This window comes from Rissa tridactyla, chromosome 1 (assembly GCF_028500815.1).
Source record: "Rissa tridactyla isolate bRisTri1 chromosome 1, bRisTri1.patW.cur.20221130, whole genome shotgun sequence".
NCBI classification, from domain to species: Eukaryota; Metazoa; Chordata; class Aves; order Charadriiformes; family Laridae; genus Rissa; species Rissa tridactyla.
Genome location: NC_071466.1, coordinates 121466385 through 121482889, shown reverse-complemented (window position 1 = coordinate 121482889; position 16505 = coordinate 121466385). Strand labels below are relative to the sequence as shown.

The following is a 16505-nucleotide window of genomic DNA, read 5'->3' as shown; positions in this document are numbered from 1 at the left end:
GTATTGAAACCACTCACACTCTGGGAAAAGCAAGTCCATGGTTCACAACTTTGACAAGCAAAAGAACAAGGCATCTGCAACTAATTTGGAGGTACAAATTTGAAAAGTGGGACCTAGCAGAAACCCCCTCAGTCTAAACATTTGGAAGAGCTTCACGAATTTCAACCTGTGTTATATGCAAAATTTGAAATTCTTTCATGAGATTTCTCAGAGACCAGAACCATTGAGAGGTTGCTGTGTGAGTGAAATGCAAGTGATGAAGGGCAGAGAAAATAGCATAGATAGTTGCTTTTTGGTATGAAGGTGGAGGGAGTACTTCTATAATTAGAAGGATGAATTTCCAAATTTACTTGATTTGAAAACAGACCTTAAGAGTGAGCTGGAAAAATGGATATAGTTTCATTGCACTTGAAGTGGGTATAGTTTTATCAAGGAGCTCGAAATCGCATTTTCTCTTCAGAATATTTCTCATAACTTTTAAGTACTATCAAACTGTTAAAAGTTACTCCCAGCATTTCTGTAGTTGTCCACAGGGCTGCATAACTGTACTAGATGTTGTTTTACATTGTTCGGTACTGACTGAAATACACACAAGGTGAGCTTGATCTAAAGTAAGAAGGTACTACCATGAGGGTGAAACACTACTTGATCTGCCCTTACTGTGGCATCAGCTTTCCGCCTTCCAGTATGATCTGACATCCTGAAATAAAGATTGCCTTGTTTGCTTACAGTAGTTGGTGGTATCTTGAGTCACTGCTAGAAAAATAATTCTTGGGTTTATTAACTTGAAAGCTAAGAAGTAAAATTTAGTAACACACTGGAGAAGATAGTGTTTCCTGGATTTGGTTTAGTGGACAAAAATAATACAGGGGTGTATGACTCAACTGTTCTCTGTCTTGCTTTGTGGGGATGAAGGTAGAAAAATATATGTCTCTAATGTTTGTTCTTCTGATTTTTGGCATTAATACTTTTTCACAGCTTTTGTGATGTGCTTTAATTTGAAAGTACTTCATTTTGACTCTTACTTTGAACTTCAAGTCAGTAGTTGTTAAGTTGCTTTTATATTTTATACCAAAAAAATTTTCTAGCCATTTAGGTTATGCCAGACTTTTATTTTACTACTTTTTGGACCTTTGGGATCCATATTTGATCTCCATATACCATTTTAAAGTTTAGCTACAGAAATCTTGCTCACATGAGTATTAGTAGTGGAAAGTGATATCTTCAATTTCTTTAAAGTTTTCTGAGAAGCTATAATATATATTAATATATGTATATATGTTATGTATAGTCCTTCTCTGAGAAGGTATAATTTGACATTTTTAACACCCCATTTTCTCTTGTAATGATTTGTGGTGGTCTAGGGGTTGTGGGTTTTTTTGGGGGGGGAGGTGGTTTTGTTTTGGTTTTTTTTGTTTTGTTTTGTAGCTTCCTGAATAAATATGCTTTATACTCGTTGATGGCTCAAATTTTGAGAGCACTGTTGAAAGCCACATTTTTTTACTTATTTGACTTTTTGCATGGTTTTAAATGTATAACATTGCTAGTCATGTGAAAGCTTGTAAAGGACAAATCATACATTACAGTAACTAAATATACCTGTGTATCAAAGAATACCACAACAATTGAAACACTTTAAATTTAAATATTGACTTGTCGTTGTGTTCTGTATTTATTGGGTCTTTTTTCCATGCTTGGCTGGTGAAAACAAGCACATGCAGTTAGGAGTTTACTATTGTGCTGTTTGAGATTCAAGTGAAGTTCAGGTTTAAAAGGAAATCCTTAGAAAATAGCCGTGGCAAGCGCCAGGTCGTGTTTACTCCCAAGCTGAATGCCAAGTGTGAGCATTCAGCTCTGATGAGGGTTTACCTGTCTGCAAAGAAGGGTGTCCTGCTTAGGCGTTGGCACTCTTCTTTCCTTTGACCCATGATGGGAAACCTGATAAGCCACTATCATGCAAGACTAGGTTGTGGTACATGTAGTGCATTTGGCTATTTTCAGTCAGCTGCTTGGGGAGAATTCACAATAGTAGCTGAATTGCATCCTCTTTATTTGCAGATGGGTAGGCTGAAGGAGTCAGTCTTCAGTGCTCTTGTCATTAACATTATAAAGTCTTTCTTATTCAAATACTCAGTTCTTTCCTTGTACTGGATTCTCCTCAGCTTTTGTGCCTGTTGTCCCTTTAACTCTACCCTGAGGAATTACCTCCCTGTTTTAAAAATGGAATTAAAGAGTTAGTGCTTAAAAAAAGAAAGCATTACACACGTGTATGAATACATTGTATACTTTTTTTCATCTTTGTAATGTTTTTCTCCTTTGTAACTTTTCTGTTTCACACTCTCACACTTACTGGTATTGCTACTTCTCCCATTTTTAACACATTGTCTCAAGGTTTAGTTTTTGTATGAAAATAACTTTTTGACTTTTGCTTGGAAAAAATACATCAAGATTGTCACTTGTAAAGGAGTCGCAGGTTTTTATACCTTAGAAAGAAGGATCTTCATTGAATGATGCTTCTGTAGCATAGTCTGATAGCCTTGCTACACGAGCTTTTTCAAGTTAGAAAAAGCACGCTTATTGTAGTAGGTAATGCAAAAATCAAAAAGTCCTTTTGAGTAGCAGTTGTTCACATGAGGGAAAGAATTTATTGTACTTTTTACTTGAAACACATCTTAAGTTGTGTTTTATTAATGTCACTGGTGATCTGGACATATGCATTCATGTATGTATTCACCAGATTGCAATTTCTCCCATATATAATCAAAACAATTCCTTAAATTAGTTGACTTGCACTCTAGGGGGTGCTAATCAAAAGGTGAGGAGGAGTATTACTTCTTTTCAATATAGATATCTTTCGGTCATAAAATCTTAAACAGGTACACTTACTACAGTGCTACACACAGGCAAAACTGCTTTTCTAGGATTAATATATAGTTTTCACTGTTGTGCAAGTGACAGACTGTAAATATGTATGGAAACTGGCTCTTTGGGTAGCTGAAAGTAATGAGTATATGGAACCCAGCCTTAGCTATTTTTCTTGCCTCAAGCAGGCTGAGGAAATGGATGAGATTTCAATGATTAAGGGTGGGGGGGAAGCATTTAGCTTTAAGAGTAGAGCTTTGGCAGAAACTTGTCTCATAGGATGTGTCATGCTGTTGCTGGGTGATGTTTTTTCTTTTGCCAGAAGTGTGATTATGTTTGGTGTACTCCTTATGTAATATTCACATGTGAATTGCAGTCAAACCATTGCTTACATCCTTTTTTCTTAGTTACACTCTATGAAACCATTTTAAACTTGTATCTGTTAAATAATGTCTTAAGTTATCTTAAAATCTTAAGGCCTCTTCTACTTTCTAATTGGATAATGGAATCCTTTTTTGTGAGGACACAGATACCTTGATTGTATGCAGAAACAGATGAAATTGCTCGTCATCAACTAAATAGGTTTAAAAGACAATAAAAAAGGTATTGTTATTTCTTCTGATATTTCCAAGTAGAGTAAATTTATTTGTACTCAAGTTTTCTTCTAGAACTGAACTTTGGTATCCAAGCTGATCCGATACTTCTGGTGAACAGGCGACTGTAATGGGTGTTGTTTTTAATTATGGTTTTTAATTTTTAGGAAACTTTTTTTAAAGAAGCCCTTTTTTTGCTTGACATTTTAAATCCTTTTTGCTTCAGTCTCTTCTGTGACAACCACTATATTTGCTTATTATAACAAATGACAACCACTGTATTTGCCAAGTAGCTTTCTTTTTCTGAAAACTATCAACAGCAGTGCTCACAAAACTGTTGTGGTTTTAATCCTGTGGTGACTTCCTTTACTGTTAGATCTCACAAACAGTTACGGAAGTAACTTCATTTAAAATCCTAATCATGACCAAACTTTAAAATTGATGGCATTTGTTCTTTTTTGTTGTGAGGTGGGACAGGAAGAGCTGTGGCAACTTCAGGTCTGGCACTGCACAAGACATTTGTTTCTTGTGTCCTACATATTTGCAAATCTAGTTATTTGCAATGTTATTTCTCTTGAGTGTTTGGAATATAGTCAAATCACTTTATATATGTATATTTCATCACTTAAAACATAATATTTCATGGATAATTAGTTTTTACATAGGCTCAAGTCTTTAATTGCTACCTTGTTATTTTGGGGGTTAGCTGCTTTAGCCGTGTGCTTCAAAACTTATTATAGGAGACCGATAAGTCTGGTCTTGATTTTGTAGTCAACAGGACATATCTGAATCATGGATTTTCCTCTGAGTTACTCAAACATATTAAAGAAGGGGAAGTAGTGTATTGGTGTGGGAGAAAGGTGGAGTAAAGTGGGAGCGGGGGTGTCAGAAAGATGCCTCAGTATCCCTTTAGGTATCTGTACCGAATGAGAAAGGGAAGACAAAAGGACCCACAATCTCCTCCTGGGTGGTAGTAAATTAAAATGTAAAGAAAGACGGGGGAATGATGCATGGAGAGTCTTCTAAGTATATAAAAATTGTACCCTAACAGAATCCTTGAAGGGAAATCACTACAGAAAGTCACATAAAAATGACACTTCCCTTCTGGCTTTCTGCACTGTGTAGTGGACAAGAAACAGGGCGCTTTATTTTGACAATGTTATGTGCTACTTGTTTGGCTGGCTTCATTATATTGAAATTAATGTGCTTGTTAAAAATGTGCTGATAATCTTTAAATAAAGCATTTAGGACTCTAGCAGCATAATCAATTTGATTTTTCTGAAGTGTTCTGATGACACAACTTGGCAACACGAGGGTGAACGTATGCATGTCCCTTTGACTTTTGTTTTTGTTGTAAAATATCAGAAGTTGTGAAGTTTTGGGGATACTTTTTAGTATAAGTCTTTAGCTATGTTCTGGTTTACAGTCCTGTTTCAAAGCATGTCACGTTTAGTATTTTGAACAGAAAAAGGTGTTAGTTTCTATTATAGAAAAAGCTATTCCATGAGAACACTTAAAACCAGACATTGAAGTATACATAGAGTTGTAAAACAAACATTTCCCCTTCCGTATAGAATGTACGTGCAATATAGTTCAGAATTTATTTCATACTTAGTTTAGCCATTACTCTCCTTGGTGATTGTTTTAAGTCTGCTGAGAACGGACCAATTTTAGGCTATTTTTTTTTTTCCTGGGATTGACAAATGCATGGTTTCACATATCCATACTCAGAAAAAGGGTATTCTTCCTGACCAGTTGTGGGGGACAGGATGGGCTGTTGCTGTAAATCTTTTGTGGATACCTTTGAGTTGCAGACTAACTGCCTAACTAAAGCAGTGTTGCTTTTGTGGTGTCTTCTTTTCTGTGCCACCTCTGATACTTCTATGGCAGGGTGGTGGGCCAGTTCAGAGAGCTGATGCAGACAGTGACTGATGGCCTTTTTTTTTGGTAGAAGAGGCTGTTCTCTGCCAGTTAGTTCCTGAACTGGATGGGCTTTGGGTTCAGATGAGTTCTGTACATGCAGCAAGGGTGACTAGTAGGACTGTATAGGCCTTTATAAGGTGTGGGCAGTAGGACTGCACCTTTCTGAGATTACAATGTCTATTATCCTCAGCATGAGCCTTTATTATATGTCTTTTGAATGCTGATTATTTGCAGAACCAGTACACTGACATTAGGACTAGAATCTTATCAAAAGTTCATGTATGCCTAACCAAAAAATGAGACAAGCAAATACAGTAACTTTCCCCTATTTTCAGTTCAGCTAACTTATTGTAGTCAGTAACTTTTTGTGGATATCTGTTTCAGCTCATGCTACCTCTTTCAACTCAAGTAGCCATTCAGCATCCGTAGCATCCCTTTAGTAAGGGGCTCCACAGCTTAATTGCACACTGTGTGAAGAACTACCTTCTGTAATTTATTTTGATCCTGATTGCCAACCTTGTTTGGTTCCCCCCCGCAGTTGTCGTTTCTTTACATCCTCAAGTTAGGATGTCCTAGTTAGCTGCATTGATCCTTATGTGAAATTTATTTTGCTACTTAGCATTTCTTGCCTTCCTTTGAAGCTTTCTTCTGTATTCTCTTTTGAGATAGGAATGGATAGGTAGCAAAACAGCATGCAATTTTACAGGTGTGGGGATATGAGCAGTTAACACTCTGCTTTGTTTTATCTTATTACTCTCCTAATATTTGATTTACTTTCTTGGCCATTGTGTTGAGCATTGAGGTGATTTTTTTCATTTACCATAATAACACAGGCTTGCTCTTGGGTGGTAATTGTCAGTTTGAAGGCCATCATATTAAATGTTTGGATTCTTTTGTTCCTCAGTACCCCTGCACAATTGTCTGTGCTGAATTTCATCACTCACTGTCATAAATCCTTTCTACAATTCTCGACAGTTAGCACTTTATGCCACCAAGGAAAAAAATATCAGTATCATAACAAAATGTTGTTGTCTCAGTGCTTGAAATCATTTATGAACGTATCTATACTGTGCCTCTCAGGTCAACGTGTTGTGAAACACCATGGTGGGAACTGAGGTTTTTGTTTTACTTTTGGGCCATTTGGAGGCTAAAACCATTGAAGGGTGGTTCTCTGTCTGCTTTGCTTCTCTTAAGGCTTTGTGATTTATGATGCAGGAGACCTTGTTAAAGATATTTCAGAGAACTTGCAATAGGTGTGTGAGGCAGTACTGTTTTATAAACTGTTTATTCTTTGTTGTAAGAGGAAGAGTATTTACCTGCAAATCTTCTAATTCTCTTCCAGTTGACCTAGACATTTGCTGCATTAAGCTAACAGATTTTCAAACAGGATTTATTAAAATAAATTTGGTGGGAAGGCAAAATCTACTTCCAAAATATAAATCAGTCTCAGCTTTTGTTGATGAGGAGAAAAATAATTGTCAGTCCCATTATCACTAAGTGCTTTGCTCTGGAGCAGCTATAACCAAACCGTCAGAAATGGGACACTGGCCTGTTTGCGTTGTAGAGCCTTAAACAAAGTTAGGCATGCAGCTTTGGAACTAAAAATGTAGGCCACTTAACCTGACTTTTAAGTCCTTTATTTAGGTCATGGGGAATTAGACAAATCTAAGTGGGATTCAGACTTTTAAGTCAAAAAGAAATCCTGAAGAGGGATATATGTGATATTTTGGTTTAACTATGCTTTTTTGGCCAGCCTGGCTCTTGAGATAGGTGCCCAGGTGTAACCAGGATTGGCGCTTCATAGCTTTCTTGAAGGCAGTTACATGTTCCTTCTGTATGCTGGGAGTGGTTTATGTTTCTCTTTACTGCATGGCTGATGGCACTGTGTTTCCCCACCAGCTTCTCACTTTCTCAGGATGTAGGAGATCTCAGTTAGGTTTCCTCAGCTGTAGAAGAGTGCCCTAGGCCTCTTCTGCCTGTGTTGAAGCTGTGCCGTTATGATGGAATAAATAAGGCGAGAGTAAGTGAGCAAAGGGAGCCTGACTGTAGTGCAGTGAGGTAAGATATGTGCCAGGGTGTGGAAGAAATATGGTTTTCAGTCTCTGCTGAGAATACTGCCTATGAGTCATGCCTTAGCTGTTGATTAAAGGAGGAGAGATGACCCAAAGCGCCCTGGGCCTTTTGCTGAGGGGCTGCAGCATAGTGACTAGTCTGTCACAGAATTGGTGGATGCCCTTACAGACATCTGTTTTATTGCTGTGCTTTGTGCTGAACTCAGTGCCATGTATTCTATTCATAGGGTGATCTAAATGGACTGGACCTTTCAGAGGACTTCAGTGTAGGTATACCCATGTAGAAATACCAGATGGTGCTGGGTTACTGAGCCTCCCAATGTGGGTAAAGGCAGTGCCAGAAATCTGCGTTTATTAATACAAATAAGATTGGCTAGATGACCAGGCAAGGATTTTTCTCCATTATTTCCATTAAAACGCCTATATTTCACCTTCATGTTTCTCTATAAATAGTGATACAGTTTTGTAACTGTAAGTCAGGGCATAACTGGCCTTAGTTCCATCATATAGATAAAAAGGGCCAAATTTACTTATTTGATCAGATGAGAAAGGGTGACTGCATGTTTGTGCCTTTCTCTGCTGACATAAAGACTAGAAGACCACAGGATAGTCATTCCTCTCTTGGAAAGTTTTAAAATGAAATGTCTGGATATCATTATAGACTTTAATGTGTATCCTCTTGCAATACAAGGACTTCTGTTTAAATGAAGGGTGTAATATCTTCTGTAATACTATATAAGAAGGAAGTATTTCCTGCCTTACCCTATGAAAATAATAGTTGAAGATCCTTTGTGGTATATCTTTTGTAATGTAGGATGTAAAGTTTCTATTTATTTTTTGGGGTTGATGACACAAAATGGTCAGGTTTCTTGGTTATAAGCCCTAATTCTGAGGGAGAAGGAAGGGAGATAAAGCAGGTACAGTATTAACTACTTATTTCTGACTAAAGAGAAGGTTTTCTATTGTAATATGTATTTCAATGTTTTTGTCACTAGGTTGTTGAAGACTATGCTGGAAGATGGCAGGTTCCTTTGCCTCAGCTTCAGGTGCTTCAGACAGCACTCTGTTGTTTCACATCTGCCTGTGTATCATTCCCAGCTGAATGTGAGCACGTACAATATGTATTGAGTAGCCTAGCTTTGTAAGTACATCTTATTTTTTTATTACTTCCTTTACAATGTAGAGTCTGTGTTACTTTTATAATTGCAGTAGGGTCTCGGAGATCCTCAGAGCTTTTAAGAGTGGTTTTACCAGGTGATTAAGCTACATGGAACCAAGAACTGATAACCAAGGATACAAAAATAAGAATTTAGTTTAGTCTTTTTGTGTCCTTGTTGGATATTCAAGTCAGATATTATAATGTTGTGTCATAAGGGTTTTCTGGCAAAATGAATAATCTAAAGCAATAAGTGATCACCATACAGATTTGGGTTTGGAAAATCTTATTTTGGAGTATTTGAAGACCAACCTATGACGGCACCATAATTGTAAATAGAAGTTAGTCTTTACTGTTCTATCTCTAGTAAAGTAATAAGCTAAGTATTCATTAAGATAAATTTCATGTAATGTTTAATAAATGAGTCCATTTAAAAATGTATTTTTATGTTTGAGTCATTAAAACGCATATGGGAATGACTTGTTATACAGATAACTGACCAAAAGTCATATTCAACTTAACAAAGAACTGTTAAGTCATAAATCTTGCTGTAATCTTGATTGGTTTTTTTTGATGCATTGGTGGTTTTCCCACATGAAGGCTGAAAGATAGATAAGTCTCCTTTTTTTTTTTCTTGCTCTGAAAACCTACTTTTCAGGTTTCAAAACCTCAATGTTGAATGGAAGTCAAAAAAAAAAAATAAATCTTTGAGTCAGATATACTTAGCTGAGTTGCAGTGTACTTGATCTCCTCTCAGCAGATAAGACAAAAACCTAAATGGTGGCTTTATTGCAAGTTTGGTTTGAATAAATCAGATTTATTTGTCCAGCTGGTTGAACTGCTTTCTTGTTGAACAGTACTTTTAAATACGACTCAATTTCTCAGTTCAGAATTCTGTGTGGAAATGTCTCGCTCCTGTCTCATCTGGTCATCTGAAGTGAATACTCTCTTAGTCTTCCTCTCTTAGTTTACTTGGTCAGGAGGACTGAGTTGTTTATCCTTTATACTGTTCTTGAGCTATTAGTAGTAATTACGCAGGAGTCAAGGCTTTATCTGTATGATTACGGAGTATGTTATCTTGAAGTGTTGCTGAAATCTCACCAAAGAGACTTACTGTTTTGTGTGTGTGTGTGAAACTGTTTGACGTGTGACTATTTGTGTAATCAGAAGATCACAATTTTTAAAACTGGAATACTCAGGTATGGGAGAATGACAGGCAGTTACATGAAAACATGGTGACCTCTTCTTTTCTTCGCACTAGTTTTTAGAAAAAAGATCTCATAAAGTTCAAACCACACTGGTTAAATTTTTGATATTTTTAAAGCTTGGGAGGAAAAAAGGTAGAAATTCAGGTATCTGTTGTATGTAGGGTGGTCACTTCCTGACAGGCTAAAAGTGAATTGATCGCTGAGTTCCTGTCACTCTTGTCTATCTTGGGTTTTGGAGCTGGGTTTAGTCATAGAGAGTTTCTTCCATTCTAGAATTCCACCTTATTTTCTTCTTCTGACTCTGCTTGACTGGCATAGTTTTGCACATGATGTCATAAAGGGATCCTGGGACGTAGTAGTTGCGGTTACCTGGGAAACCTTGCTCGAATCTCTTTTTTAAAAATTTGGTGTATATTAAGTCTTAGTTCTTGGAGAGCAAAAAATCTGCCTGACTGTCTTGTCATAACTCGAGTAAGATTTCCTTGGTAACCAGACGACAAACTATGAACAGTAGTGACTGTTGGCATTTCCTATCCTTACTAGCGTTGTTATTCATCAAAAATGAAGCAGCATCTGTACTACCATTTAGATCAGGGAGTTTTAATGATGGTACCAGCATGCTAGTGTTTGGCAATCTTCTGATGCCAGTAATTTTAAAGTAGTGATGTGATAAATCTAGAAGCACCGTTATTATAAGCTGGATGTAAATGTGGATGCGCAATGCTGCAGACTGTTTTAAGATAACAGGGCCAAGCTCTAATTGACTATAGTAATTTTAACTGAATGGAGACTGGTGATGAGGAAACATAAATATTTTGATAGCTTCCTTTATTAGTCTGATAAGAGTGTGGAGGAGGTGCATTGATAGGGAAGAAAACTGTAGTTTATGCTTGTCCAGTATTAAATTTTTTTCAAGATCCTATTTTCTTTAAATCAATCAAAGCAAATAAAAACAGATGCGTGCATCATTTACTATAACTAGTTTTGTCTTATTTAAGTTCCAGTTTGGTTGCTTTCCAGATCATGACATGACTCATGCCTGACCTTTCCTGAGAGTCAAGTATGCTGCAAAATTTTGTTTATCAGCATGAAATGAGATAATGTTTTTCAGAACTAAGTACTTATATGTGTACTGGTTGTTTTTTCATTCCTTATTTGAGTTGAGAATCAAAGACCTAATCTGGAGAAAAATATATGTCATTGAACATAGTGAATGTGTATCTTGGATTTTCTAGGTCTGCTTTTGGCATAGTTTATCATTGGTTAGAAAAAAAATTACTGTGGCATAATCCAAAGGAAAGCTAATTTTGTGATACTTTTGCATTATTCCCCTACAAAACTTGATTTAGTTTATGTGAATATTAGGATCTTTTAATGCATAGTATTTCTGAAAGTGTTATTGAGAGGGAAAAATGCCTTAATTGTATTCTTTAACTTCTTTTGAATTAGCTTTATCAAAACCGAAACATTTTATAGGAATACTTTGGGTGTTAACTGCAAACGTATTTAAGATTGACTTTAAATTTGGGGATAACTGCAGTGAATTTAATTGTTCTGCAAAAGAGTTCCTTGTCCAGCTGTTCATGAGAATATGCCTTTTGTTTTAAGAGCTGTAGTAACAAAAGACTAAATGCTGTATTCAGGAAAGAAATTGCCATCAGCAAGAGTCAAAAACCTGTAGGTTGGAAGAGTGCTGGAACCTCTTCCAGGAGCCGTTTTCCACGTTCTCGCTTTCTGTCTCCCTGTTCTCCCTGTTCATGTGGGAAAAGCACCTAGAATAATCTTAAAGAAAATTATTCATGTTTTCTTCTGCTACAAAACCAAAGCCTTTGCTGTTCAGTCCTGTTTCTAAGACGCCCTGCATGCACAGTTCTTTCAGTACTGTCTTTCCCTCTGAGAGTCGCTCAGTTATTGCCTGCTGCTCGTGACTTCCTCAAACAGAAATTGCAGATTATATTAGTGCAGTATTTGGTAGTTACCTTTCCCAAATAGCAATTAAATTTCTCTGAATCTTAAGGCAGAGGAATAGCAGGTGCACTGGAACTATCTGCAGATCCATGAGATCGAACTACCTAGTTTTTGATTGAATTGACTGAGTTGCAGGTATTATCTGGAAGTGTGCTTCTGTAGGCAAAGACCTAAATTGACTTGAGCTCTGGAAAGCTACTTTTTACCAGCCTCTCTGACTCTGCTGTCAGGATTGTCTGTCTCAGTCACTGTATTAAAAATAAATAAAATGTTAGACAAGTATTTTAAGATGATGGAAAATATGGATGCCATGTGTAATTTTGAATCTAGGCTGCTGTTGAAAGGATTAGTCCTGCCTTTTCCCGTATCTGCTGCCTCTTTTGAGGTAACACTTGTGAATTCACGTTGCTGCACATAGGCCTGATTTGCTTAAAAACCTATTGGTGGTAAAATTGAAGTTTAATGAATTCATTTGAATGCCACGCAGAAGGTAAATGTAGTTCCATTTGCATATTTGCGCAAAAGCGCTCTCTGAAAATAATATTCAAAGTCTTTTTTGGAAATATGAAATTAATATTACCTTTAAACCTGCAGCTTTATAGAGAGACTTCAGTGGGTGTTGTGGCAAGACAGAATGAAATGGAATAAAATAAAATGTGTTAGTAGTAGAAAGTGCTTATCATACTTGAAAAATAGGAATTGTTGCGAATCTGCATTCGTGTGAAGTTACTATTTCTTGAATGTCACTCTGCGTATGCTATAGTAATTTTACAGTTGTCCCCTTTCTTCCTCAAAATTGCTGTATGTCTGACAAATGCTTTGGCCTTTGAGGAAGATTCACTTTTGTAATGGTGAATGGGGAGCAGCAAGTATGGAGGACATAAGAGTTCTTGAGGGAGAAGACAGGCATGTACTGTGAATGTCCTGAATGTACAAAAAAGCTGTGGCAGAAGGGATTTTAAGTTGTGTTTATGTATAACCTGGTATATTGCTGATTTGGTCTTGTTAGCTTATCTATAGCTGTATTGTATTTGCGACTTGATGCCTGATGAAAAATGTGTTTGGGGGGGGTGTGGGGACATCTAACTGCAAAAATCCAGCACAAAATATCAGACATAAAGTTTTTGAAATATGAGTTGCGTTTAGAGAGTGTGGGCATTAGCCAAACTTTTTAGAGTGAGTCTGGTGTGGGCACAGGTCTAGAACTTATTAAAGTCCTACTTTTGGTTTTAGTGCTGTGAAAAGTAATAGACTTAAAGTAGTTTCATTTTTTGAATGAACATTTTTAGTTTGGTTGACTTGTCATTACTTCTGTTTTTTAGGAGTTTTTTTGAATTGCTGCTGTTCTTTGGAAAGGATGAGTTCTATGAAGATCCTTTGAAAGATATTTTAGGTTCAATCCAGGTAGTGTTGCCTACTTTCATATAAACCTTTAATATTATTTTAGTACATATAAAGACAGTTTTTGTGGATATATAACCTGGAGGAAACATGCCATTATAGTGAAAGGAGGTAGCTGCTTTGCTTACCCTTTCTTGTTTTTTCTTTTTGGTAGAAATGTATTTGAAGGGAAAGCCATTTATCCGTACATTCATCATCAGTATTGCTATTTGAATCTGCTTGGACTAAGTGAAATGTACTTCTCTTAGTTTGTAATACCAGTCGTCTTAAAGACATACTCTGCGCATTTCCTGTATAAAAGAGAGAAGCTTTGCTTGTTTATATCTAACTAGAACTTAATGGCATCCAGTGTTGTGTACCAGTTCATGACATGAAACCCCAAGTTTCCCTCTGCGGTTTTAAACAGTAAATTTGAAATTGAAGCTCTATGTCAATGAACTCTTCAGGTCAGTGTAAACTTGAACTGTTTAAAACTGTTGTACTGTTGGCTAGACTGGGGCAAAGTTTTGTATGGCTGTATACAACTGCGTAAGATGAATGATCCTGGATTTAAAAACTTGCCTTTTTTTGCTAGATAAGTCTTTTTGACCTGAATTGATTTTGAGAGTTGAGTTCACTGCATGAGAACGCAAGCACTTGTGCCACCACGAGAGGAAACTTTGAAGGGAAAGAAAGCATGAAAAACGGGCTGGTTTCTTCTGTTAATACTGATCGTGGAACTGCAGTTTGAGAAATAGCTATCCCTTTGTTATTTTTATGTTGATACCTGTTTTGTTACTGCTGCTACAAAGTAATGTGTCAGCACTACTTACCTTAATTATTAAATCGGCAGCAATTACATGCCTGATTAGAATTGGTGGAAGAAGGGGCTCAAGGAGCGCATTAGCAGCTTCAGGCATGGGTATGGTCTCTTGTATAAAAGTAACGGAACGCTTTGGCAGTCCTGCAATAAGGACTTCTCCAAAACAGTCCATGAATGTGAAAGAAATTAGGAAAAAATGTGATGTATAATACTTTCTCTGTGCTTTTGTGTTACAATTCTCAATTGCCTTCACTTTTAAACAATGAATGTATTAAAATATTTTTAATACATAATTTTTTTACATAATTTTCTAGATAATCAGTTGCGTAATCAAACTGGTAGTGAAAACCATTGTTTCAGTTACTTAAACAGTTTTTACCATCAAACATATTAATCTGAATATAAAAGAAAAAAATGAGTTAAAACTAAAAGAATTTACAGCAAAAAAAATACATGAAGTTGATTGTATGTGCATAGAAGCCATTCTTCCATTGCATTTTTTTTGTTTCAAAATTAGATACCTTTTTCTTGGGATTAAAATTCTACTGTTGATGAATATTAATGTTGACACTTTTGCCAGCAAGTAACAAGTCGGGGGACGAAACCTGGCATATGTGAAAATCATGGGTGGCTAAAACACTCCAGATTATTTTAGGCAAGCGTAATTTCTGTTATGTAGAGATTTGGCGAAAAATGGTTGCTTGAGGGCTGGTGACTCACATAGCTTAATTCAGTTTTTCCCTCTTAGAATTCAGGCACCATGACTGGATCACAAATCCAGCATCAACATGTCTAAATCTGTGCAGAGTAACATGAGGTGAAGACTTCTCCTACAGCATATGCCAGTAATATCTCTAATTCAAGGAAAGGTGTTTTTGCATTGTTATGCAAATGACAGGCTCTTGCTGCATGCCTATAGAAGACAGGAGCATTCTGGCTTCCCAGTTGTGTATTACTGTTTTTAGAGAAAATAAGTTGTTGCTTTAGGGCTTTGTGTAGGCCTGATCAATAGAAGAATTTGTAGCTTGAATTGTTGACTGAGGAGATCTTTAAACGTGCGTGGGTTTTCTTGATTCATATTTTTGTATGGCCTAACTTTATTTTTAGACAAGATTTTTTCTTCTTTCTAATTGTTTTTCTTTTTATGTGTAGGAATGTCAGAACCTTCTAAATAGATACAGAAATATGAACCTGGAACTAGTGACTCGCATCATTCGAGATGGTGGACCATGGGAGGATCCAGTATTACAAGCAATTCTTAAAGCAAAGCCTGTATCACAGGACTTGGGTACTTCATTTACCACGTTAATTTTTTAGAGTACTGAAAAATGTGTTAATTTATATGCTTTTTTTGATATTGGGGTCAGGTGGTGTCAGCTGGTGTTGCACACGATTTAACTATATTTCTGTAGTAAAGTGCTCTGGTCCCTTTTTTTTATTGGAAAGAAAACTAAATTTCTTTGCTAGTAGTTTTAAGTCTACTTTTATAGTGCAGAGATCAGATTACTTAGATACAAGAGGCTACTGAGCAGGTACTTATAAAATGAATTTGCCAAATCCAGGTGTTCAACCCCTGAAAGAGCATGAAGGGTGACTTGACTTCAGTTGGGCTACTAAAGTAACATGATCAGGGGAGGATCTGATGTATATTTCTGTCTCATGGTGCTCTGACTCCTTTAATTTTTCTTTTAAATTGTAAATACTTGGGCTTGCCAGGTTTATTGGCTTTGTTTAGAATGAGGCCTCTGACGACTACTGATAGCTGCTTTCTGTTTACGTATATGTAATTCCTAGACTTGGGAGTAGGAGAAAGATTTCTCTTCAGGCTGCAAAGTAAAACGGCATTTTTTACAGTGCGTGGAAACAAGTGTTACCAGAATGGTAACAAAAGTTCATAAGGGGAGGAGAATATGTAATCTACAGTAAAGTCTTTACTAATATCTTACATGACATATTTGCTAGCAGTGTTCACAGAGGACCTCTTAAAAGTTGTTTCTGTTTGATAGTGATAGAAAATACTAGTTCTTCTCTAGTTACTATGGTGTAGTGCATGATCCAAATTCATTAGTGTGTTTATGACAATGTGTTTGTTCTGTAGAGAGAGGAAGAGGACTATAAATCCAGAACAGCTCAGTGAGCTGCCTCCTTAACCAGAGAAAGTATTCTGATAGCAAATTAACATGACTAAGTGGGTAGTCTTAGTTGTTTTGTCTCTTTACAAGCAAGCACTTGAGCAACATAGCTTACCTATGATTTTTGTTACATATCTGATAAAACTCTAGTGAAATACCTACAGAAACAAAATGAAAACAAAGGATTATCCTTGTTTTGTTCTGCATCACATGACGAACTCTAGAAGTTTTGATGGTCATGATCTGAAGTTAGGTCTCAATCTCCATCTCTCCAGCAAAGGAGTTTAGTGATTATGCCTTAATGATTCCCTTGATCATCATGAAGCCTATATATGATGGGTAACAGTTTAAAGATCTTTACTTACTTCTAACCTCGCAGAGTAGGAAT

At 36.6% G+C, this 16505-nt stretch overlaps 1 protein-coding gene across 3 annotated transcripts in view; it reads left to right on the top strand.

Annotated features, from left to right (window-relative positions):
* ZNF654 (zinc finger protein 654) overlaps positions 1-16505 on the top strand; it is a 37891-nt gene that overhangs the window by 3458 nt on the left and 17928 nt on the right. Inside the window, exons 2-4 of one of the 3 annotated variants that reach the window (XM_054206530.1) lie at positions 8446-8591; positions 13105-13186; positions 15138-15273. In XM_054206530.1, coding sequence (XP_054062505.1) covers positions 8446-8591; positions 13105-13186; positions 15138-15273 — 364 coding nt within the window. Of the gene's footprint in view, positions 1-8445; positions 8592-13104; positions 13187-15137; positions 15274-16505 lie in introns of those variants that run through there. The other 2 variants (XM_054206541.1, XM_054206551.1) reach the window with 2 other exon arrangements.